This window comes from Musa acuminata, chromosome BXJ3-10 (assembly GCF_036884655.1).
Source record: "Musa acuminata AAA Group cultivar baxijiao chromosome BXJ3-10, Cavendish_Baxijiao_AAA, whole genome shotgun sequence".
NCBI classification, from domain to species: Eukaryota; Viridiplantae; Streptophyta; class Magnoliopsida; order Zingiberales; family Musaceae; genus Musa; species Musa acuminata.
The window spans coordinates 8,437,905-8,464,763 of NC_088358.1; the positions used below are offsets into that span (position 1 = coordinate 8,437,905).

At 36.9% G+C, this 26,859-nt stretch overlaps 2 protein-coding genes across 5 annotated transcripts in view; both read left to right on the forward strand.

The window, feature by feature from the left end:
- The window catches only part of LOC135650579 (calcium-transporting ATPase 5, plasma membrane-type-like), a 30,628-nt gene extending 13,871 nt beyond the window's left edge, over nucleotides 1-16,757 (forward strand). The window contains exons 3-5 of the mRNA XM_065170058.1: nucleotides 16,090-16,206; nucleotides 16,279-16,321; nucleotides 16,573-16,757. Coding sequence (XP_065026130.1) covers nucleotides 16,090-16,206; nucleotides 16,279-16,321; nucleotides 16,573-16,757 — 345 coding nt within the window. The remainder of the gene's footprint in view (nucleotides 1-16,089; nucleotides 16,207-16,278; nucleotides 16,322-16,572) is intronic.
- LOC103973848 (calcium-transporting ATPase 5, plasma membrane-type-like) overlaps nucleotides 16,746-26,859 on the forward strand; it is a 31,908-nt gene continuing 21,794 nt past the window's right edge. For 3 of the 4 annotated variants that reach the window (XM_065172482.1, XM_065172484.1, XM_065172483.1), the window contains exons 1-3: nucleotides 16,747-16,893; nucleotides 16,990-17,079; nucleotides 24,573-24,642. In XM_065172482.1, the coding sequence (XP_065028554.1) occupies nucleotides 16,780-16,893; nucleotides 16,990-17,079; nucleotides 24,573-24,642 (274 nt within the window). In that variant the 5' untranslated portion in view covers nucleotides 16,747-16,779. Of the gene's footprint in view, nucleotides 16,894-16,989; nucleotides 17,080-24,572; nucleotides 24,643-26,859 lie in introns of all 4 variants that reach the window. The other variant, XR_010501981.1, reaches the window with a different exon arrangement.

A 26,859-nucleotide genomic window follows, 5' to 3' on the forward strand; every position in this document is an offset into this window, starting at 1 on the left:
TAGTGCTGAATGGGTGGGGTATTTATAGGCCCCAACCTAGTTTAAATTTGGAGCTCAAATCTGTCAATTCCCGGAATTCCGGGATCAGGCGGTTGCACCTCCTGACTGGGGCGGTTACACCGCCTAGCAGAGCTCGAAGACTGAGCCTCTGGGCGGTGCCACCTCTGTCAGGGGCGGTTGCACCTCTCTGCCAGAGCTCGAAGACCAAGCTCAGGCGGTTGCACCGCCTGACTGGGGAGGTTGCACCGCCTGGCAGAGCTCGAAACTTGAGCTCTAGCGGTGCTACCTCTTGACAGAAGAGGTTGCACCGCCCAGTCTCGCTCGAAGACTGAGCCCGGGGCGGTGTCACCTCTTGGCTGGGGCGGTTGCACCGCCCAGTCTTGCTGGGAGACATAGCCTGGGCGGTGCTACCTCCTGGCTTGGGCGGTTGCACCTCCCACAGCAATCAGGGTCCGAATGGGTTAATCCATTCGGCCCAATTTGATTCTTTCAGGGGCCCAATTGCCCCAAGATTAAGCTAATGGGATCACCTCCCATTTCTAACTTAATCAATGTGCTAACTACGATTATTTCCTAAGACATATTCTGCAGCTTGCTCCGGTGTGTCAATTGCTTCTTCCGGCAAGTTTCCGGCGAACTTCCGTCGATCATCCGACGAACCCTCGGTGATCCTCCTGCGGACTTCCGGCAAACTCCTGGACTTGTGACGATCCACTTGGCAAGTTCCGACGAGCTCATTTGGCAAGCTTCTGGACTTCTCGGATTTGTTCCCGTAGAACCTCCGACGACTGTCCGAACTTCCGTCGAGCTCTTGAACTCCCAACATGATCATTGTCATGACTCCGGCGCAACTCCTGCTGCATGTCTTTCTTCCATCGTAGTTAATCCTGCACACTCAAAACAAAAACTTCGATCGAGATAATTAATCCTAAGCAATTAACCAAGTTGTCCGGCATGTCATTGGTCCCTCGACGCTTCGTCCGATTCTTCGGCGCATCATCCTTTCCTGCAGCCTATTGCCCAATTGGCCTGTTGACTCCGCAACTCTGATATCCTTGGCACAATACCCGCTCTTCTTGGCCCGATGCCCGAGTCCACTACCCGAAGCCTTCTGTCGATACGTCAACCGATCCACCGGCCCGACGTCCAATCTTCTGACATGTTCCTCCGGCACAACATGATTTTCCTGCTTTAATTGTCTCATCCAGATCGAAGCATCCTGCGTCACTCAAAACGCAGATTAAATCATAAACATATATCAAGTAGTTTCATCATCAAAATACGAGATTCAACAGGATACACTAGGAGTAGTCCATCAGCATATCACTTTGCCAAAGAATGGTACCGAAATGTAGATATTACACGGGCTTACTTGGAGAAGGCAATGAAAAAGATGAAGAAGTGGGCCGACTTGGGAAGGCGACCGCAAGAGTTCAAAGTCGACGATTTGGTGTTGGTGAAGCTTCAACCATCATCACTCCAATTCTTTAGGAACAAAGTACACAAAGGATTGGTGCGCAAGTATGAAGGGCCCTTCCTAATTATCAGTAGGGTAGGCAACGTCTCCTACAGGTTACAATTGCCGGCATGGCTCAAAATTCACAATGTTTTTCACGCCAACAACTTGAAAGCCTACCACTCAGATCTGCAAGATACTTCCCGAAGTGTTCCAACTCGGCTACCCCCTACTAGAGCCTCCTACGAGAAGCGAGTTGAAACCATTCTAGCGGATCGTAAGATAAAGCCACCCAATGGAGCTGAACAGATCGAGTACTTGGTAAAGTGGCAAAAGCTTCCCCGGACTGAAGCCAGTTAGGATCCCGAAGATGCCCTACGACATGAAGAAGCAACCATTAACAACTACCAACAAGCGTTGATGAGGGCGTCGACAGTTTAAGTGGGGGAGAATGTCACGAACGGTCATCGCGCACTCGCAACAACTTCGTTCAACGAACCGTTCATCGCTTTTGTATGCTTGAACAGAGACGTGGCAGCTTGTTTTGCCTTGGTTTTGTGTGTTTTTGCTTGTAAAAATACATGTTTGAATAGGTTGCAGTGCACAGTGCGACTACTCACTACACCGGGCCAAAAAACCCCAAAATGGCTCCGTTTTTACATGCCGCGGGCTGTTTTCTGTAACCCGCTTCAGCGCACGAAATGTCAGCCATCTCAGCACCCTAGAACCCCCTAGGTGGCATAGGGCTGGATGGGGCTTCAGTATATTGTCGAGCATTGAAAAATCTTCATAAGTTCGCACGTTGACTTGACGGGAACTTGCCTTCACGCCTGGCACCCGGTGAGCAGTTGTTTGTAGACTTGAAACTGTTCGTTCTACCTTCTAAAGTTCTTGTTTTCCTCTTCTCTCTCTTTTCTCCTGTGCACATAAGGTGCTTGCTGAATTGTTTGTAAAACTTCCCTCTTTGTGCGACGTCGGGACTTGTTCGTCGCTCGTTTTCAATCTAATCAACTTTTTGTTTTACAGGTCCTTCAGGACCTGTACGAGGTTGCAACTAGGCTGAACCTTTGTGGACGCATATGTCGCAAGGACACCTCAAGACTTAGGCAATCTCACCTCAAGTCCAAGAAGTTGGCGTAAGGGTGCATTGCGACTTAAGCAACTCAAGCAAAGTTCAAATTTTGGTCGCAATGGTGCCTTATGACTTAGGCACTTCCAGTTAAGTCCGTGACAGGACGGTATTATTCGAAACTATATACCTTGCTTGTAATCATATGGTCTTGGATATATATGCCGAGAATTCTTTAGATAGAGTGCTATGCCCCTGCTACGTCGGTCATGTAATCCGAGAAACACATTCATCTGGGTTGTCTAAAGTGGAATGGGTGTAAAACGAGATGTTTTAGTTACTTTTCATTGTTTGTAGGAACATTGAGCAAACATAAACAGCATGGTTTTTCTCGTCAAATAAATTTGATCATACTTCTTATATATGAGACTGACTGGCTTACATGTTACTATAGATAACACAAGGAGAATTAATGGATGACACATCATGGATTTTCTTGATCACCACTATCCAGTATTGACTTGGATATATATATTTATTACATGTCACCTAGAGTTGTACTTCTGCCTGGTGTCCTCCATGGCTTTTGCTCGTCACTCATCTGTTGCCATTTTTGCATGTTTCGTTTGCTCAAAATTTATACAAATTTTGTCACATTCATGTTATGTTAACAAAAGTCTCACATATGCCAAGAAATATGTACATATTGTTACTTGGTCTAGATTTAACTTTAGGCTACACTTTGTTTATGCTTCTTCTCTTTAGCATCTAGCATGTAATTCCTTTCTCTCTCTCTTTTGGTTGAGGGTGATCTAGAAAGTAATCATTGAATCTTTTACATCATATGCTTCCTTAAACTAATCCCTTGTCCATATCTTATCCTATACTTCAAATTCTATTAGTAGGTGTCCCCTAGAAAAGTACTCTATTTTTTCCTTTGTGTGAGGCTTACCTTTTGTGCCATTGGTTTTTCCTGTGAAAATATTCTTACTCCATAGCCTTTCACAATGTGGCTTCTAATAAGCTCGAATATGTTATAATTGGCAAAATCTGCTTTGCAGTGAGTCATCAACATTTACCCTTTTTTTCATATCCTTCTCATATAAGATTGTTTCACTAAAATGCAATCCAACTATTCTAGCAAGTTTTCTCTCCAATCACATCACTTTGTGGGTGAGTTGCGTTCGTCCATTTAAATATAAGTTTAGCATTTAATTTCGTGTAAAATTCAAAAACTTGTGAATCTTTGTAGGTTAATCCTTAAAGAAAGGATATGGACATTATGATTGACATTAATACTTCATTGAAAAATTCTATATAAAATAGTTATGATGGTTAAGTATTAAGGATGTTTTAGGTATTTTAATATTCGAGAATATTTCTTAACTCAAACTAGCTATTCACAGCCGTAGGTAGCAATGGTCAAAGGAAGAAATATGGATCAACGTCAACGGGAGTCTTACTATTTCTTCAAGAAAGATAGGTTCTACATTGAAATTTGCCAAGGCATATAAACTACTTTTTAATACAAGGTCTCAAGTCCCAACTACTTGGGATTAACTCTATGGATCTTTTGATGTTATTGAAATTTGTAAAAAGTTAAATGTTTAGTTAAGAATATTTAAATTTTTTATTTAAATGTTTATTAAAATTTTTTTAGGTCTTCCTCTATCTCTCATTATATTATTAACGATAATCATTTCATATCTTCAAAATACCTTATCTATAGGTCACCTAAACATATGTGTATATAATTTTAAGTGATTCTCTCTCATTTTATTCTCTATCGAAGTGATATTTAATTATTGATGAATAAAATTTTCTTTATCTTTTTTATAACTTTAGACAAACACATCAATATTTTTATTTTAGCAATATAATATTTTTGTATATGTTATTTCTTAACTATCCAACGGTCAAATCCATAAAGTTTGTTAGTACGACAATTATCTTAGATTTTTTTTTAATTTCAAAGATATTCAATAATCACATAAAAGTTATTTTAATAATTCTATTTTTACTCTATGAATAATGTTTTTAATCGCTCTATCCTATTGATTAATCAATTCAAGATGCCTAAGATTTTTACTTAAAGACAAAGTTAGCCTTATCAATTCGTATCAGTGTACAGATAAGTCGTTGGTATGGTATGTGCCAAGGCATACTGATGTATCATGTGTCGCTACACCTAAAATCATCGAAAATAGCTCAAAAATACTTAAAAATAAAAAAGTTAGATTAGGGTTTTTAAGTTAAGAATATGTATAATTTTAGCAAAAATAATCTATATTAGGAAAGAATAGTGACACATCTTTTTCAGGCTTTGAGGAGTAGTTTTGTGGTACGTTTCACATCATCCTTCCATTAATATTGAATTATCTATCAGAAAATGATTTGAATTATTAAATTACTTATTCCATTTGATTCAAATGAATTAAATAATCAATCGATGGATATACTTGATTCTACCACCTGAAAGAATGATGAGACTCCACGGGTGATGGATTGGGGTCTTCGATCTTATATATCTATATATCAATTTGATATGTTTGTTCAATTCAATCTTGAAATTGATCCTACGACATAGTATGTTGATACATTATATGTTATTGGTGTATTAATGTGATGATGGTCGTACTCTAATTATTGTGAATCATATATGTCCAAGGAGGCTCTTGAGGTAAGGACGAATGTGGCATATACTGGTGCAAACTATAGAGAATGTCAAGACTTCAACTCTCACTATCGATCTACTACTTTGTTTTGTAAAATCGATCATCGTACTATTGGACGAAGAAGTATGACCAACTATCATTATACTGATATTGGTTATAAGATTCTCCATAATATGACAACCATGAATATGATGAGCTTCGCTCTAAGGTTCATCATACCACTCGGTACTGCTTGGTACAATCGGTGTGTACTAGTCCGACATGAGACCAATACGAGGGGTACATCGGTATGCCTAAGTTTATATATAAAATAATCTAACAATTCAAATAATTTTTTATAGATAATTCAGTATTAACAGAAGGATGATTCGGAATGGATTGAAATTACGAACCTTGCACAAGACTATTCCTCAAAGCCTGAAAAAGATATGTGACACTATTCTTACCTAATTTACATTAGTTTTCCTAAATTTTCCTAAATGTATATTTATTTCTAACTTAAAAATCCTATCCTAATCTTATTTTCTATTTTTAGGTATTTTTGGAGGATTTTATGCCTATTTTAGGCATATTGCTCAGCTAGGTTTCTAATTTTAAATAATACTGCTTGTACTGTATGATATGTATCGGTTTGCCAACAGACCGATATACAGACTACCCACTACCGAGCGGTATTGTCGATTGGGGACCGAGGGAGAAGAAGAGAAGAGAAGAAAAAAGAGGAAGAAGGGGAAGAAAGAATAGGGAGAAGAAGAGAACCTAGAGATTGGCACCGCTCTCCTCGTCTGTTGGTGACTTCTCATCTATGCTGGAGAAGAGTCCTCGGCATCGCTTGGAGAAGAGAGGCGACATCGTGAAGAAAATGATTTATTATTTATATATATAAATATATGTATGTATATATATATATATATATATATATATATATATATATATATATATATATATATATATATATCTCGATGATGTCGTAGAAAAAAAGATTTTTTTACTTATATATATATATACCAAGCAATATACCGAAATATATTGCTTTGTATATAGTACCGTACCATACTAAGTGAATCTCGAAACTCTAGTATGATACGAAATTTTAATCCTTGTCGCTCGGTACGTTGTACCGTACTATATCGAGCAAAGCTTGGTATACTAATAAGGTACGATATTCAGAACCTTGGGTACCCCCTCATGTACTGTGTGTCAATTCGCTTAGTATGACTTGGTACACCTTGGTACGTACTGTACCAACAACTGATCGATATACTGGTATGGACTAATAAGGCGAACCATGCTTCGCTCTATATCTACGTTGTTTAGACACTGTCATATTTGCTCAAAATCTTCACTGCTTTCCCCTTCCATGTATAAACTTGACAAGTATCTCATCGAACTCCACGTTTTGAATATTGGGTTATGTATATAAAATACTACTCTTCAGTCCATGCACTACCCTCAAATTGTATAAACGGGACCATTGATTCCTCGACGTTGTCGCATCATCGATCGAGGCACTACTGTCCATGTTGTTGCTGTTGAATCTCAGATTTTGATGATGAAATTAATTGGTAAATTGTTTGATCCAATCTATATGTTGAGAAAAGTGTACAAGATTAACTACGATAGTGATCAAGGCATAAAGTAAAACGAAGTACCGGAGTCAAGATCGAGAGTTCGTTGGGAGTCCGAAGGTTCATCGGAAGTGCCACCGGAAGTGGTCGAGAAGTCTAGGAGCTTGCCAAAGAAGCTCATCGGAACTCGCTAAGAACATCGTGAAATCCAGGAGCTTGCTAGGAGTCCACCGGAAGATTACCAAGAGATCATCGGAAGTCCGTCGGAAGATCGTCGAAAGCTCGCCGGAAGAAACCTAGACTTATCGGACTTATTTTGTTTAGTGTATGCCTTAAAAATCAAAGTTAGCATATAATTAGGGTTAGGATTGGGAGGTAATTCCACTAACTTAGTTAAGGGCCAATTGGGCCCAAAACAAGGCTGAGTTGGGCCTGATGGAAGGCCGACTTGGCCACTTGGAGCCTTGCCAAGCAATAGCACCGCCGAGGGTGGGCGGTGGAACTGCTTGAGGCTCAGTCTCCCAGGTGGTTTGGGAGATTATACCATCCAGATTGGGCGGTGGTACCATCGGTAGTTAATACTGCTAGGCAGTAGAACCACCTTATCAGGTGATGGTACCTCTAGAGCCCAGTCTCCGAGACTTTGTCAGACGGTAGTACCGCCAGACTGGGCGGTGGTTCTGCCTAGTGTCAAAGTGTCAGGCGATAGTACCGCCTAATAATGGCAGTGGTACCGCTAGTACCCAAAAATCGAGGATGTGACACTTTTTGGCTCCAGTTCTGAAGCCAATTGAGGGCTATAAATACCCCTTACTTCTTAGCTGGTAACACATAGAGAAGTGATAAGAACTAAACCGAAACCATTATGAAATAGCTTGCACAAGTTGAGAGTTCACCTCCATCGTTTCTAAGTGTGAAACTTTGTAAAAGGAGAGTGAGCCACTTATGAAAGTTCCGTAAAGGGGTGATTGATCTTTGCCTTTCAAGAAAGATCAATAGTGGAAACCGATAACCTCATTGGAGGAGGTGTTGGTAGTGGATGTAGGTCAGACGACCGAACCACTATAAAATTGGCATGTTCTCTTCATGGTGCTTACTTTACTTTTGCTGCATTCTACTATTACTTCATTGCAAACTGTCCAATTCCCTCCTCTATATTCACTGATAAATTTATTCGAGTCAAATGTCTTTCCAAAACGGTTTTCGTCGAACTAAGGGTTTCATCGTATGAAATTTTTTAAAATTGTTTAAATTTATCGTTTTTATCTACTGCACTAATTCAGCCCCCCTCTTAGTGCCGTTCTTGATCCTAACAATTAGTATCAAAGTGAGATTACTCTTATTTTGTTTTGAAACCTAAGAGAGATGGCGTTTGCCGGCAACCAAGAGAGTCACTCAATCACACATCCACCCATGTTCAATGAAACAGATTATACCTATTAGAAAACTAGAATGAGAAATTTTCTAATTTCTATGGATTTTGAGTTATGGAACATTATGGAAAATGGCTTTCAAAAGTGTTCTCTTCTAATGAATGATTGAAATGAGTTAGAGAAGAAGACTTTTTCTTTAAATGCCAAGGCTATGAATGCTTTGTTTTGTGCTTTAGATAAAAATGAGTTTAATCGAGTGTCTATTTATGAAATGACTTTTGATATTTAGCACATACTCGAAATCACTCACGAAGGCACTAGTAGAGTAAAGGAGTCCAAAATAAATCTTGTAGTCCATACTTATTAATTGTTTCGGATAAATCCAAGTGAGACCATTGGAGACATGTACACCCAGTTTACGGATGTCGTCAATAGTCTAAAAACGCTTGGTAAACATTTTTCTTACTTTGAACTCGTTAATAAAATATTGAGATCCCTTCCAAAGAGTTAGGACCCTCAAATAGCAATCATTCAAGAGGTCAAGAATTTGAATAATTTCCCTCTCGAAGAACTTATCGGGTCGTTAATGATCTATGAGATGACTTGCAACGCTCATAAAGAGCTTGAGAACAACTTTCCAAAGAAGAGGAAGGATATGACACTAAGAACTCATGAAGACCACTTGAAAGAAAGTTCAAGTGATAAGGACTATGATGATAATTTGTCACTCTTGACAAGATAGTTCAAAAAATTCATAAAAAAAATAAATATAAAAATAACACTAAAAATAAAATTAAACCCAAGAAAGAACAAGTTATATACTACGAATGTAAGAAGTCATGACATTTCAAATGCGAATGTCCCCAAGTGAAGAAGAAACGACCAAAGAAGAAGAAGACGCTCAAAGCAAAGTGGGATGATTCTAACGATTTCAAAGATGAAGAATAAAGCAACAAGGAAATCGCCAACTACGCACTAATGGCTATCAAAGATAAGGTAAGTAGTTTATTAGATGCAAATTTATCCTTCAATGGGCTTTTAAGTGCTTTTCATGATTTGTTCGATGAATGTAGAATAATGAGTAAAAAATCTAATTCTTTGAAAAAGGAGCATGTTGTTTTAAATAATGAATTTGAAAAACTTAAGCATATTAATCCTTCGTTGCCTCCATGCACTAAGTGTGAACACTTCGAGACACTTGAGAAGGAAAACTTGCTACTCAAAGAAACTTTAGAAAAGTTTAAGGTTGGTAGCAAGTCCTTGAATATGATTCTTGCAAATAAATGTCACGTTCATAAAAGAGGTGGAATTTGATTCGTGAGTAGCTCTTACTAAAATCCAACCACCTTTGTTAAAGGCCCTACCTTTCATGTATCACCCCTCATAAAATATAATTTTTATTATAAATTTGGGCATGTTGCTTATAAATGTCCGTTTAAGAGACATAGTCCACACAAATTGATTTGGGTTCCTAAAGGAACCGCAAAGAACTCCATGCAAAATGATAAGTTGAATAGATCAATTTTTTAGGCACCCAAGGTCAAATGGGTATCGAAAAATCATCCTTTTTTGTAGAAATATTTAACATCCAAGCTAGGAGCAAGAGATGGTACCTTGATAGTGGATGCTTAAGGCATATGACTAGAGATCCATCTAAATTCTCTAAGCTCACTTGCCTAGACGAAGGATATGTCACCTTTAGAGACAATAACAATGGTAAAATCATTGGCAAAGGAACCATAAGTAACGAATCTAACATTTTGATTGAAGATGTATTGTTGGTTGATGGCTTAAAGCATAATCTTTTGAGCATTAGTCAATTGTATGATAAAAGATACATCATTAGATTTGAATCCAATGCTTATATTATTGAAAAACCACATAAAAACATATCTATGATTACCTTAAAATAAAATAATGTATACACTATTGACATTGATGATCTTTGTAATTAAATGTGTTTTTCAGTTTTGAATTACGATGCTTGGCTTTAGCATAGGAGATTAGGTCATGCTAGCATAAAACTAATCTCTCAAATTTTATCTAGAAAACTTGTAAGAGGCATTCCTAATATTAAGTTTGTCAAAGTGTGTGTGATGTATATCAACTAGGAAAACAAATAAAAAGTAGTTTTAAATCAAATAATCAAATAAGCACCTCTAGACCATTGTAATTGATCCATATTGATTTGTTTGGACTAATTGATACAACAAACTTAGGAGATGGTAAATACGTCTTTGTAATTGTAGATGATTATTAGTAGATATACTTGGACATACTTCTTGGCACACAAATGTAATTGCTTCAAGTGTTTTTTTAAGTTTTGTAAACTTGTTCAAAATGACGAAGGCTTTATAATTGTATCTATACGTAGTGATCATGGTGGTGAGTTTCAAAACTATGATTTCTAAAACTTTTATGAATCAAATGGGTACAACCATAATTTCTCTACTCCAAGAAACCCACAACAAAATGGAGTAAAAATAGGAATTTACAAGAAATGACAAGAAACATGTTAAACAAACATAGCCTACCCGAATATTTTTGGGCCGAAGCCGTTAACATGGCATGCTATGTCATAAATAGGGTTCTAGTAAGATCATTACTTTCCAAAACTCCTTATGAGTTATAGAATAATAAAAAACCCAATGTTTCGTAAGTTTTCGGTTATAAATATTTTGTTTTGAATGAAAAAGATGCCTTAGGAAAATTTGATATAAAATACGATAAAGGCACTTTTCTTGGTTATTCTTCTACTTCTAAAGCATTTCGTGTATTTAATAAAAGAACTTTAGTTATAGAAGAATCTATTCATGTTGTTTTCAATGAGATTTCTGAATCCAAGAAAAATGATTTTGATGGTTTAAATTTGAATGAACCCTCTCCTCCCACTAGTAACTTGGATGTATCTTCTTCCAAAGAATCCTTACCTAAGGATTGGAAGTATATAGATGCTTATCCTAAGGAGCTAATCTTAGGAGACACATCAAAGGGTGTTTAAACTCGTTCTTCTTTTAAAAAATTTTGTGCCAACATTATTTTTCTTTCTCAAATTGAATCAAAATGCATTGACGAAGCATTGAAAGATGATTTATGAGTTATTACAATACAAGAAGAGTTGAACCAATTTAAGATAAACGAGGTGTGAAAGCTTATTCTAAGACCTAGTGACTATTTAGTTATTGGTACTAAATGGGTCTTTAGAAACAAGATAGATAAATTTAGTATCGTGGTTAGAAACAAGCCTAGATTAGTGGCCAAGGGTTTCAACCAAGACAAAGGTATCGATTATAAAGAAACCTTCGCTCCTATGGCAAGATTAGAAGCTATAAAGATGCTCATTGCCTATGCTAGTAGTAATAACTTTAAGTTATTTCAAATGGATGTCAAGAGCACTTTCTTAAATAGCTTTATCTCCGAAGAAGTATATATTAAACAACCATCCAGATTTAAGAATACCACTTTTCTGAATCATGTTTTTAAATTGTCTAAAGCTCTCTATGGTTTGAAACAAGCACTAAGGGCTTGGTACGAGAGACTTAGTTCCTTTCTTATCCAAAATAATTTTTCTAAAGGTAAGGTCGATACTACATTGTTTATTAGAAATTTTAAAAATAACTTTCTTGTTGTTCAAATTTATATTGATGATATTATTTTTGGTTCTACAAATGAATCCTTATGCGAATCGTTTGTCAAGAGTATGAGCCAAGAATTTGAAAATAAGTTTAATAGGTGAACTAACTTTCTTCTTAGACTTACAAATCAAACAACTTAGTAATGATATTTTTCTTAGTTAAACCACATATGCATTAGAATTGCTAAAACGGTTTAATATAGATGGTTTAAAGGCTATCAATACTCCTATAAGCATCTTCACTAAGTTAGACATGGATGAAAGTGGAGAAAGCTTTGATAAAAAAACTTATAGGGATATGATAGGTAGTTTACTATACCTCACCGCAACTAGCCCGAACATCATGTTTAGCACATGACTTTGTGCTATATTTCAATCTAATCCTAAGCTATCTCATCTTAAAGCTGTTAAAAGAATTCTTAGATATCTTAAAGGAATCCCTAATATAAGATTATGGTATCCAAAATCTGAAAGCTTTGAATTAATTGCTTATGTTGATGCAGATTTTACTGGATGTAGAAAAGATAGAAAAAGCACATCCGGAACATATCAATTCTTAGGCCATGCACTTGTCCCTTGGTCTTTCAAGAAACAAAACTCAGTTGTATTATCTACAATCGAAGTTGGGTATATAGCAATTGGTGCATGTTGTGAACAAGTTGTATGGATGAAAAATATATTAAAAGATTATAACATTCATTTTAAGAATATTCTCATAAAATATGATAACACAAGTGTAATATGTTTAACAAAAAATTCTATTCAACACTCTAAAACTAAACATATTGATATTAGATATCATTTTATAAGAGATCATGTTAATAACAATGATATATCTTTAAAGTTTATTGATACAAAATATCAATTAGCCGATATCTTTACAAAATATTTAAATAAAGAATAATTTAATTTCATTAGAAGAGAGTTAGGGATGTTAAACCATACGAATGCATGAGTCATGAATTTATTTTATTTCTATTAACTTGGTATCAAATTTATTCTATACCCTTGCTCCATCATTTAATGATTTTTGATATATTTAGTCCCTTCACTCATGGATTTTTGGATAAATGACTTGATCCTTTATTAATTCCTTTGAATCCTTCTTCCTTCTATTTACAAGAAAAGGGATTTGATTTATAAAATTTTTATTCATGGATTTTTAGTATGTGATGATCATTTCCAGGAATAGGGATTTGATTTTGTATGAACATCTTGATCCTTTTAATGAATTATTTCTCTTTGCTAAACTAGAAACTTGATTCGATGAAACTCATTTATTATAGATTTGACTTGGTTCAAATCCTTTCAAGAAATTGGTTCTTGATTTTCTTGTGGAGAATGAATTCCTCCCTTACTCTTCTTCCTCTTCCTCTTATTTTTATGACAAATGAAGAAAGAAACTTACACATCTCAAGAAGAACCAAAAAGCTTTTGCACATCTAAAACACAAATGCTAGCTTATCCATTTCAAAAATCAAAAGTAGTTATCATGTAAAATTTTTTTTGCTTAACTTCTTTTTTTACTAGCTTGGATAAATTGGTATAGAACTTACTTGGATAATTTTTTTTAAACACTTGCATTGTTGAATGATTCTCCTTTTGGTTGATGACAAAGGGGGAGAAATGTGATAAATTAATGACAACTTAGCATTATGAATGTTTGAAATAATGTGTAAGATGTATCATATTATAAATGCTTGAATGTATTACGAATGCTTGAAATATGATTAGTATCGTCAAATACATCGCAAATACTTGAAATGTATCATGCTTGAAACACATCATAATGTGACATGGATACTTGAAAATGTTTCATTCTTAAAATCATACTTGATTTCGTAACAAAATGATGAATGTCTATCATTATGATGAGGTATGAAACTTATCATGCTTAATTTCTTACTTTCAATTTATATCATCCCTCGAATTGATGAATTGTTATCTTTTATCAAACTTGGAATTTGAATCTTGCTAAATTTCATATTTGAAATTTGTACGTACTTGAAAATGATCATTCGATATTAGACTTGAAAATGGATATCATGCTTTGACATCATTTTTATTATGATAAATATGTGGTATCATATTTTGAGATGGTAAATCATGATTAGTATTATGATGTGCATAAGTTTAAATGCATATGACTTATCAGTTTGATACTTGAATTCAAAGACCTTGAATTCAAGAGTATCTTTTCTCAAGTATGACATATAGATAGGGGGAGTTAAGGTTAACTCCATCATCAATTGATTGTCATCATAAAAAATGGGGAGATTGTTGAATCTCGGATTTTGATGATGAAATCAATTGGTAAATTATTTCATCCAATCTATATATTGAGAAAAGTGTGTAGGATTAACTACGATAGCGATCGAGGCATAAAGCAAAACGAAGTGCTATAGTCAAGATCGAGAGTTCGTTGGGAGTTCGAGAGTTCGTCGAGAGTCTGGAGGTTCGTAGGAAGTGCCACCGGAATTGGTCGAGAAGTCCAGGAGCTTGTCAAAGAAGCTCGTCGGAACTCGTCAAGAACATCATTGTGAAATCCAGGTGCTTGCTAGGAGTCCGCTAGAAGATTATCGAGAGATCATCGGAAGTCCGCCGGAAGATCACTGGAAGAAACCTAGACTTACCGGACTTATTTTCTTTAGTGTATGCCTTAAAAATCGAAGTTAGCACATAATTAGGGTTAGGATTGGGAGGTAATCTCACTAACTCAGTTAGGGGCCAACTGGGCCTAAAACAGGGCTAAGTTGGGTCGGATGGAAGGCTCACTCAGCCACTTGGAGCCTTGCCAGGTGGTGGCACCGCCCAGGATGGGCAATGGAACCGTTTGAGGCTCAGCCTCCTAGGTGGTCTAAGTGGTGGTATCGCCCAGATTGGGCAGTGGTACCGTCGGTAGTTAATAATGTCAGGCAGTGGTACTACCTTGTTAGGCGGTGGTGTATCGCCAGAGCCTAGTCTCCAGGCTCTGTCAAGCGATAGTACCACCAGACTGGGTGGTGGTACCGCCTAGTATCAGAGTGTCAAGCGATAGTATCGCCCAATAATGGCGATAGTACCGCTAGTATCCCGAAAATCGAGGATGTGACACTTTTTGACTCCAATTCTGAAGCCAATTGAGGGCTATAAATATCCCTTACTTCTCAGTTGGTAACACACAGAGAAGTGATAAAAACTGAACTGAAACCATAGTGAAATAGTTTACAAAAGTTGAGAGTTCACCTCCACCGTTTCTAAGTGTGAAAGTTTGTAAAAGGAGAGTGAGCCACTTGTGAAAGTTCTATAAAGGGGTGATTGATCTTTACCCTTCAAGAAAGATCAATAGTGGAAACCGATGACCTTATTGGAGGAGGTGTCAGCAGTAGATGTAGGTCGGACGATTGAACCATTATAAAATTGGCGTGTTTTCTTCTTGGTGCATACTTTACTTTTGCTGCATTCTACTATTACTTCATTGCAAACTGTCCAATTCCCTCCTCTCTACTCACTTATAAACTTGTTCGAGTCAAACTTCTTTCCAAAATGGTTTTTGTCGAACTAAGAGTTTCATCACACGAAATTTTTTGAAATTGTTTAAATTTATCGTTTTTATCCGTTGCACTAATTCACCCTACTTCTTAGTGCCGTTCTTGATCCTAATAGTTGCCATGTCTCTGGACCGAGTGAGTTGTTGAATGCGATTGTGAAGGTGTCTTATCGCTTGATTCGATTCTTTCAATGGCGTAACTGATGCTACTGCTTTCCCCTTTGCCTTTGCCTTTATATGTTGGATGGATGACTATGACGGTTGAGTGTCTCTAGTTCCTCTTGATTAGAGTGTTCTTTCGCTTAATCCTCCAAAATTAGTTTCCCAACTTTGATCCAATCCATAAATCGTAGTTTTGTTGTGTTTAAGAGTGTGAAAATGTGAGAATGAGAGAGAGATATGAGTGAGAAAGAGTTTGAGAGAATAATGTGAGTTGAAAATTTTAAACATATATATATATATATATATATATATATATATATATATATATATATATATATATATATATATATATATATCAAAAACAAAGTTGTGAAATTTTGAAATTATGAAATCTGATTAAAAAAGATTAAAAAAATCTAAATTTTAATGAGTTATTAATGTGTTATAGTAAAAGCAAGAAAAGAATGATTAAAGAAAGTAAAGAGGATAGTGCCAAAAAACATGATGATGATTGGGACAAATAAAAAACGAAAATGAGAAAATAACTTTATGCATTATGAAATTCCCAACTAAAGAGATGAATGCAACATAGCAGCTAACATAATTGTTTGCTCTTTTGACAGCAAGCAGCACTTGTGTTGAATGCATCACGTCGATTTAGATATACTCTTGACCTAAAAAAGGAGAAAGAGAAGGAAGACCTAAGGAGGAAAATAAGGACTCATGCGCAAGTTATACGGGTATAATCCTCAATCACGTGTCTTTTATATTTCTTAGGCTTTTGCTTGTTCATCAGTTTTTTTCTTTTCCAGGCTGCATTTCTCTTCAAAGAAGCTGGGGAAAGAGAGGCACCAGGTACTTTGGCATCTTGCTATATCAATTTCTGCTTAATGCCTAATAGTTCTATTGTACTTGATAATCATGCATTTCAATGTCACAAAATGTATAAATTAAATTATGTTGACTATTATTTCTTTAGTACCTTGTTTCATGCTTTTTATTCAGAGATCTCTTATTTCACTGCTTAATTCATTATGACTGATGTTTGTGTTGCTATGTGGTCTTATATCTTTCTTGCATCAATATCTTTTGGTCCTAAAACATAGATGCTTCTGGAGAGAAACCAGTAATTCCCAAAGATGGTTTTCCAATCAGTGTGGACAAGCTTACTACATTAACCAGGGAACATGACTTCGCCAGGCTGCAAGAATATGGAGGGGCAAGTAGCTTGAGATTTAAATGCATTATTGTTAATCTTCATCCTATGTTGTTTACGTGGTTATCTTGGTGATTAGGTCAAGGGATTATCACATATGTTAAAATCCAACATTGAGAGGGGTATCATCGGAGATGAATCTGAATTGTTGCATAGAAGAATCATATTTGGAGCAAATACATATCCACAAAAGAAAGGGCGGAACTTTTTGGTATGAGTTACTATGCTTGTGTATGTATTGTTGTTTCTACTTCTTGTTTACATTTGCTGACAGATGAACTTCATTTTTTACATCTGCGTCCTGTAGGTGTTCCTGTGGGAGGCTTGCCAAGATTTGACACTCATCATATTGATGGTTGCTGCTGTTATTTCATTGGTACTGGGCATAAAAACAGAAGTAAGATGTCCATATAATCTCTCTACGATAGATATTGCCACAAGCATAATAATTTGTTGCTATCAAAATACAAGTTACGCTAATCTGATTGTCAGGCCTACTAAGTTTGTGGAATTCTATAATCAATCCAATCATAAAGCTTTTAGAAATAAATACTTTTTTTCTGATTCAATTGCTATTTTGCTTAGTTTGATAAATAGGACAATTATTTGGAGACACAATGTGATACTTTGTTTTATACCTAAGTCTTTCACTTGTCAGTTAAATTTATTTACAAGAAGTTCTAATAGTAAATAAGTAAAATTAAGGATTGAAATATCGTACCATGCCGGAGTTTCGACATTCGCTCGGTACGATACTACTGTATACTAAGTGGTATACCGTTAGGTATATATATATATATATATATATATATATATATATATATATATATATATATATATATATATATATATATATATATATATATATATATATATATATATATATATATATATAATAAATTAAACATTTGGCGACGTCGCCTCGACAACATCACTTATATATATATATATATATATATATATATATATATATATATATATATATATATATATATATATATATATATATATAATAAATTAAACATTTGGCGACGGCGCCTCGGCAATGTCACTTATATATATATATATAAAAGTAAAACAAATCTTATATATATATATATATATATATATATATATATATATACCGTCCGGTAACGGGCGGTCCGTGTACCGATCTATTGATTGATAAGACCCTAAGGTCTTATCGTAAAAGAGATGGGGATGCTCTGATACCAAATGATAAGACCTTAAAGTCTTATCATAAAAAAGAAGAAGAGAAAGGGGATGATCACTTCGAGGGGATCGACCTCCTTGATCGCTTCGAGGGGATCGGCCCTCTTTGATCGCTTCGAGAGGATCGGCCTCCTAGGGTTTGTCAAAAGACAGAATAGTATTTTTCATAGATAACTGAAAAGAAGCAGTTACATCTCTATTTATAGAGTTCTACCCAGAGTCCATCAGGACTTGAGCTCTAATAATAAATAAATATTAAATAAATCTCTACTTGACTCTAACTGAATCAAACTGACTCAATAAACAACTGGATTAAACAGACTCAATAAACATTATTCAAAAGCTCAGAAAAAGGATCATAACAGTTCCTCCCTCTTAAAATTAGTCTTTTCCTCAAGGTTGAGTAGCATCAATCTCGGGAAGCTTCTCTTTCAGCACTTTAGCTATAGACTATCTGTAACGCATCACAACCCGTTGATCAAGTAAGTATGGTCTCCACTTTTTGATAGTGTAAGCAACCGATCGGTCTTTCAGTGTAGTAATCGTTGCATGAAACTTCTGACCCTGTATAATCAATTTTATCTTTGAACTTTTGCTATCACAAGTAAAAATTCATCCATCAACGATCTTTATTTCGAATCTATCATAGTCTTCAATGTGGTGGGTCAATCGGTTAATAATCTCACTGTCCATAAAATTGTTAGTGCTACCAGTATCAATCAAAACTATAATAGGCTGATGCTCTAGAGTTGCGGTAACTTCCATAGTTTGCGGGTTAGAGTAGTCGGCTAATATATGCATTGTATGTACGGTAGGTTCAACGTCTTCATTACAATTTATACCTTCATGATCGAAGTCCACATTCTTAGCTTTCGGCTCCTCTCCAATTGGTTCAATCATCAGAAGTTGCCCTTGTTTACATCGGTGCTCCATACTCCATTTTTCATCATAGTACAAACCTTTTGCTGATCTTTCCTTGCTAATTTTTTTCTCATATAGATTTGCAAATGAGATCGCAGCTATCATAGTGCGGGGTTGACGAGCCTTAACTTCACACCGGATCTCTGGAATAAGCCATTCAATAAATGTATCCAGAAGTTATCGATCCGACCAATCTCTAGCTTGATTTGATAATCTTTCAAACTTACTCTGATATTCTAATACTGTAGAAGTTTGACGAATTTTGGCAAGCTGGCAATCAATATTCTCATATTCGGATGGGCCAAAGCGAATAAGAAGTCCTCTTTTGAATTGCTCCCACGAAGAAATTCCGTGGAAAGTTTCATACCAATCGTACCACTGGAGTGCATCTCCCTTGAGCTGGATTGAGGCCACTTCTACTTTGGATTCTTCTGGGGTTCTGTGAAAACGAAAATTTTTTTTTGCTTTAGAGATCCAATTGGTCGGATCTTCATCTTTCCATCTCGGAAATTCCATCTTCATGTGTGAGTAATTTATGTCACAATCTTGGGGTCCTTTTCTTATATTTTCAGATCTGTGCAACGTAGAACTTGAGCTCCTATTTTTTTGAAATTTGCTAAGGCTCTTTAGTAAACTCTTTTTAAAATCATTAAGTGTTTCTTGCGGTCAGTTCTCAATTCTGATTTCTAATGCTTCCATTTGTGCTTTCACCGAGTTATCAGTGGTTATTGCGTAAGACTGTAAATCTGTAATCTCAATTTTTATTTTTGATGTCGGTCAAGGACATCAACACTGTCGATGCGAGGTTGACGCCATTGACAGTGCTGCGGTCGCTGCGTTGGAGGAAGAGTAGCTGCCCTATTTCCATCGCTGCGTGGGGTGAGAGCGCCGGGGTTGGAAGGCGCGTGCAGTTGACGACACGACGGTGCCGTTGAAGCGGCTGAGGTTGAGAAGAGGAGTCGGTGCGTGCGTTGCCGAGGTTGAAGCGGCCGCACAAGAGCTTGCTGCGTGTGCTGTTGGAGGGCGGCTGCGGTGGCGTTGCCGAGGTTGAGGCTGCAGTGGAAAATAGGAATCGACGGTGGCAGGCTGGGCGGCGAGCGGCGTCGTCGCTGGCTGGGCAGCAGCGGCGACGGTGGTGGCAACCGGCGTTCGCAGCAGCAAGAGGATTGCCCTGTTTCGGTCACAAGGGGGCAGAGCAAGGGGGAGTGGCGGCGGTCGTTCTCGCCCGAACGAGGGGGAACGGCGGCTGGGAGGCGAGCAGCGGTCGCCGCACGGTGGCTGGCAGTGGTGGTGGGTCGGCTGGAAGGCGACGGCGCTCGAGGCGTGGCTGCGATTGACGAGGGGCTGCGGCAACAGAGGAAGCTCTGTTTCTGCAACCGCTGAGGGGCTGCAGCAACCGGCGGTTGCGGCTGCGGTGCCGGCGGTCCTTCTCGCTTGAGCGAGATGGGGACGTGAGGAGAAGAGGTCACTGGCCGGGAAGCGGGGCGATGGTGGGCGCTGGCCGGAGAGCAGCAGCGGCAGGTGGGCTGGCCGGAAGCAGGAGACGTAGGGGTGGCTGCGGCTTCTTCTTCCTCTCGTGTTTCTTCTTTTCTTTTTTCTTTTTTTTGAATGAGATGGGGCAGCGAGGAGGTCGAGCGGTGGTTGAAGGTCGCTGGCCGGGGAAACAGCAACAACGGTAGTGGTGGGGAAGAAGGGAAGCAAGGCTGCAGCGGGCTGCGCCAAGGATCGTTGCTCTGATACCAAATGATAAGACCCTAAGGTCTTATCGTAGAAGAGATGAGGATGCTCTGATACCAAATGATAAGATCCTAAAGTCTTATCATAAAAAAGAAGAAGAGAAAGGGGATGATCACTTCGAGGGGATCGGCCTCCTTGATCGTTTCGAGGGGATCGGCCCTCCTTGATCGAGGGGATCGGCCCTCCTTGATCGAGGGGATCGGCCCTCCTTGATCGCTTCGAGGGGATCGGCCTCCTAGGGTTTGTCAAAAGACAAAATAGTATTTTTCCCATAGATAACTGAAAAGAAGTAATTACATTCCTATTTATAGAGTTCTACCCATCAGAACTTGAGCTCTAATAATAAATAAATATTAAATAAACCTCTTCTTGATTCTAACTGAACTAAACTGACTTAATAAACAATTGGACTAAACAGACTCAATAAACATTATTCAAAAGCTCAGAAAAAGGATCCTAACATTGATGGACTGGTATGTATCGCCCGTTCCAGACAGTATTATTTAAAATTAAAGACCTTGGGTAAAATTCTTTACCATTTCATGCACGAGTTTTCAGTCTGTACATTTCTTCCCAGATGACCTTTTATCTAATGAGTTGCTACGCTCCTGTATGAATGTTGCTCCCAAGTGATCCTTATCTCTTGTATAATCCATGAGGACCCTTATTTGATCATTATCAACAACAACCACAAACTATAATGCTTTAATTATTTGGGATGAACTAAATGAATTTTTTCTGACATTGATCCTTTTAATAAATATCTTTAGTTAAATTAAAAGATTTATATCCATATTTATAGTTTTAATTAAAGCCTTCACTCGTGCATTTCCATGTGTCTCTTTAGAACACGTCTATGTCATCTTAGGTAATTCTTCCTCATATTATTCTTTACCTGAGTTAAGACTAGTTGTACAGAAATGGAAATATATTTTTTTGGCTTCCTAGCAACTCCATAGATCCACTTTAACATTCACATTCAGCTACAAAATTTTTTATATATGATGCATCTTAATCACCCAACACTCACATTTATAAATCATGAATATCTTAACTATCTTGTAAAACTGTTCTTTTAATCTAAAAGGACACTTGGAGCTATTTCTTTTTAGATTTTAGCCAACTAGTTTTTATTCTGTATATAATATCTTCATCAATCTTTCATCATGTTGAATAACAAAGCCAAGATACCTAGTACTCTTACTGAAATTACTTGTCCATTCATATTAACTATATTCATAGTTTTCCTTGTAGTATTACTAAAATTACATCACATATATTTATTCTTAGTCATACTTAAATCAAACCTTTTGATTTTTAAGGCCTATCTCCATAACTCAATTTAGAAAATATTCTTTTTCCCATCCCGAATACTAGGTTAAGGATGAAGAACATTATAATGTCTTTTATCTCGCCACCATCGTTGCTCTTATCTCTTTGTTGGTCGCCCTTACCTGATCCATATTTATTTTGTAGCTGCTAATGTGTATCATTTAAAAGGTCATTTCCAAGCAAGAATATTAAACTATAAAATATCAAATCAATCCTATCAAATGATACATATGTAATTTGGTAAGTCCATGGTTGAGTAAAGCAAGGTTCTCAATTTCGATGTGTACCACCCGATACGATCGGTACATACTGGTCCGAGAGAATATCGGTATACAAACTGCCCTCTATTGGGTAGTTTTAGTGTTTTGACCGGTATCAAGGCATATCGACCGGTATTACCCCTGATTTCGACCATTATAGAGGCATACCGATCGGTATGCCCTAGCGTAGTAGGTGGAGATATTTTTAAGGTTTTAGGATATATTATTAGTTCACTAGGGCATATCGATGATACATACTGGTACATTGCTCGGTACGTCAGTATGGATCGGTATTCAAAACCCTGGAGTAAAGACTACATAATAGTTATACGCATAACTTTTTTATTTAATAGAATGTTAATTGACCTAGATATAAGCATAATTCATTATATTTTTATTAGTTAAGTGGTCTTCAAATGTTATAAGTTGCCATATCTACAACATCTTCTATTGTCCTACATTAGTTGGTGATAATGCCATGCCATCAAGGATAACTTTTCAACTTGTTCTAACTCGAAGAATCACTCATAGTTATGTGGTCTTATCATGGCCTAATTGACCTTTTAACTTGATAAACAAAACCATATGGTCCAAGATACTTATTATCAAGGATCATCGTTTCAAGCAAGGTATGTAATACCGTACCGTACCGGTGTTTCGAGGTTGGCTCGGTACGGTACGGTACCGGCGTACTGAGCGATACACCAGGGCGTACCGAGTGGTACACCCTGGTATACCGAATAATTTTATATATTTTTCTTCATTACTGTAGCACTATAGTATTGCTACAGTATAGAACTGTAGCACTGTAGCACTGATACAGCGAAATACTGTAGCGGTACCGGGTGGTCCGCGTACCGGTATGCCGTCGGACCGATACGTAACGCCCGTATCGGGCGGTACCATTCGGTACTGCATACCATGGTTTCAAGTACGGGACCTGTTTTGGTGATTTGGTCGGACCGGTATATACTAGTCAGTATTGGTATATAATGTGTTGGTACACTGGTACTTACTAGTGTTTTGGAGAGGAAGAACAAAGAGAAGAGAAAGGGCAGATGAAGGAAGAGGAGGAAGGAGGAAGGTGGAAGAAGAGGAGATAGAGGAAAAGAAGGAAGAAGCAGGAGAAAGAGGACAAGGAGAAGAGGCATACCGAAGAAGTAATTAGGGCAAAGGTCATGCATGGCAGCAATGTGCAATGAAATTGCGACAAGTGGAGGTTGCAATGTGTGGTGACCTAGTGGCCTACATGAGAAGCAAAGGTCTTTTGGGCTGTGAAGTTATGGTTGCATGAGAAGCAGTGGTGTCGATCGCGGTGAGAAGTCATGGTGAGAAACAGAGGTCACAATTGCATAAGAAGTGGAGGCGGCATGCTTGAAAAGTGGAAGTGAATAGGGTAAGAAGTTTTCCTTTTATATGGTGGATCGGACCAGGTGCAGTCCACGTACCAACGGACGCTTAGACCGATATGTACCACTCGTTTGTTATTGGTTTGAGTAAAATATCATTCCTTGCTTAATTATTATACTCATCAAACCATTACAACCTATTTAAATTATTTTCCCACTTTTTCTGTGGGATTACATGGGGGCTACTATAATTTGTCACGAACCATGTTAAGTAAACGTGAGACTCAATCCAGTGGTGACTCACATTGTGATGTGCTTCTAACCTCATCACATATAGCCATTTTGTCCTTAAACCCCTCAGTATGCCCAATACTAAGTTGACTCTAACGCGATTTGTGACAATGCGCTTGACATAAAGCTATCTACATGAAATGTTAGTCAATGATCAAGTCAATAGGGAAAATTAAAAACTAAAATTTGATGGTTTTGGGACCAAACACAGGAACTAAGGTTTTCAATAGTCAGTTTATGATTTTTGTGACATGTAAATGTCATGTGGATATCATGTGTATTTTTTGAAAGGTATGTGAAGAAAAGAATTAAATTGACTATCACACTAACTCATCTTTGGCTTGTTCTTTTAGTTTCAAGACGAACTTGCAATATCACCCAAAGTTGAAGGATTCTTCACGTAATTTGGCTTGTTTTTTTCCTCCTCTCTTCTCTTCTCTTCTCTTCCTTTTTCTTCCCTTCCACCTCTTTTAATTAATATGGTTTACAAAGACTCCACATACTTTATGTTTCTGCATATTCTGTATGAAAAATGCATCAAAACAGTGAATGAATTTGTTCCATAGGTATGTACATATATTTGTGTTCCCATATTATAAATGGCCAGCTGCAAATGAGAGTTCTGAAAGTCTCTGCTTTTGATGAGACTCCAAACTTTTTGGAATCTTATGCATTCTTTAGATTTCTTTGGATGTTGCTTGATGGATCAGCTAGATGTATCCATAACATATTGGCTATAGAATGCCTGGTAATTTTCTTCTAATGATGTACTACTATCTACTACCTAGGGCCTAAGTGAAGGATGGTACGACGGTGGAAGCATTGCCTTTGCTGTAATTCTTGTTGTACTTGTTACAGGTATGATATCTAGATCTCATATATGAGTATCTAATTTGTCTCTATTTGCTTTTACTAATTGAGTGAATTTAACCTCTGATAAAACAACTTGCAGTAAGAGTGTGCCCCTTTGAAGTTGTTATTAGTTACTTCTGTGATTAATATTTGCCTCTACCGGTGGTATTTTTATTCTAATATTTTTTCACTTCATGGTTATGGAGGGTACTTGCAACTTGGAAGACTATACAAGATAAAAGAAGTATGTTTATACATGTCCCATCCAAAGAACAGGAATCAGGACGCTGTCACTGCAAATGGACTTGAGTATAAGATAATAAGAAAAAAATTTTATAATCAGAGAGCATGTGATTCAGGTCTCTTTTCTTTTCCTAAGAAAGGAAGGGTGGTGATGGTGGTGGGGAATGGAGGTGGAGGCCAGATTTTCCTTCTGGGTGTGATGTTTCTTTGTCTTAAACAAGGTTGAAATTCTCTTCATGGGCTAAAATCCAAACTGTCACTAGTATTTGAAATGATGATGATGATGATAACATTCAAAGTCCAGCATAGATTGAGCATAATAAATCTTATTCATTCTATGGCTGAAAGTTTTTGTAGAGTGGCATCATGCATGGCTGAGGTATGACTATAGCTTTCTATTACCAAGATTTTCCAAGTCCACAATGTGAAAGAGTCAACTATTAGAAAGGTCTTTTCCCGAGGATAAGCAATTTGAGAAAATAATTTTAATTCTGTGATGGAAATCAGATTTAATCCATAATTCAGTTAAATTAGTCCTTAATCGAGTAAAAAAAATAGTTTGGTTGAATATTAGTCGATTTTTTATGATTAATTATATTTGATTGGATCATGAGTTACTTTTGTGAATAAATATGACAACATACAACAAGTCAGCCTTGATGTGACAATACTGAAGATTATTATTAGGGAAGGAGAAGAAATAGTAGAATAAATTAAGTGTAGTCTTTATTTAATTCATTTCTCAACTAGATATTTCCTTTGTTAGTGTAATAGGTGTCTGATCAAGAGACTTTAGCATATATGGAGTTATGATGAAGTATTGAGTCTATCTTTGTTTCTGCTTGCAAGATCCACCCAACTTCTAACCCCATCTTCTTCCCTACCACAGTTTCACCCTCCTTTCCCGTTCACTCTTTTAATTGCATCTCCTTTCAAACAGAAAAAAGAATATTGTTTATTATCTATAATAGATACCTAAAGTAGCTTAGGTTTGATTCTGAACTCTGAATGCAGTACGATTGGTTCTTCTCATTGTAAGATCAGCAAAATTGTAATGGATATGACTTCTTCCTAGCTACAAGACATAGAAATATGGATTTTGATACTACAAAAAATTTAAAAATATACTTGATTCAAAAAATGATTGTTTATTGTTGGATTAAGATTTTGTGAACCTATTATTTCTATAGTTGATAGTTTGTGAGATTTTCTTATGAAGCCACAATATGGTCAAATTGTCAAGCCAATTAAAGAAATTTTCCATTAGTGTCTGGTTGCTAAATTTATTGTTAATAGCTTTTCAGGTTTCCTGTTTGTATTTTATTTTGTTTCTTGCCTACTACATTTTCTCAACCTCTGATTTTGGGAGGGTACTGAGCAGTCAGAAGTGTTTTAAGTCAGATCCAAATTGAAGATGATGTTTGAAGAGGTTTTAATAAAAAGGCAGCGAAATGTTATCATAGCTAATAGAGAGGAGAATAATGTTTAACTGCAGTTAATAATTTAGTAAGTGATGCAACAAAAGCTTCTTTTCTCCTCCCAATACCAAGAAAGTGCTTTTCTTTTTCCTCATCTGTGGGTGTCTATTGGAATCAGTTATTAGGCCACTTAATTGGATTTCTCTTGGTCATAAAAGCTGTGGAAAATATTTGTTCTGTCTATTGGATAGAGGATTGTGTCCATAGTAGATTCATATTTTTCTTGTAGCAACAAGTTTTACTTGAATAGCAGTATCTCCTAGATATTTCGAATTTTTTTTCTCTCTATTGCTATCTATACATGCTAAGGGTGTCTAACATACAACCTTGTCCAGATGCAAACTTCTGCATCTATCGATACCTGCTAACGGTGTTTAACATGATGACGATCTATCCATTACTTGACAAAAAAAACTGTTGCAATTCTGACAACATTTAGTTGCATAATTAAGCTGTGGAATATGGATGATGATTCATTCACAAATTCTTGCTCTTGGTTAAA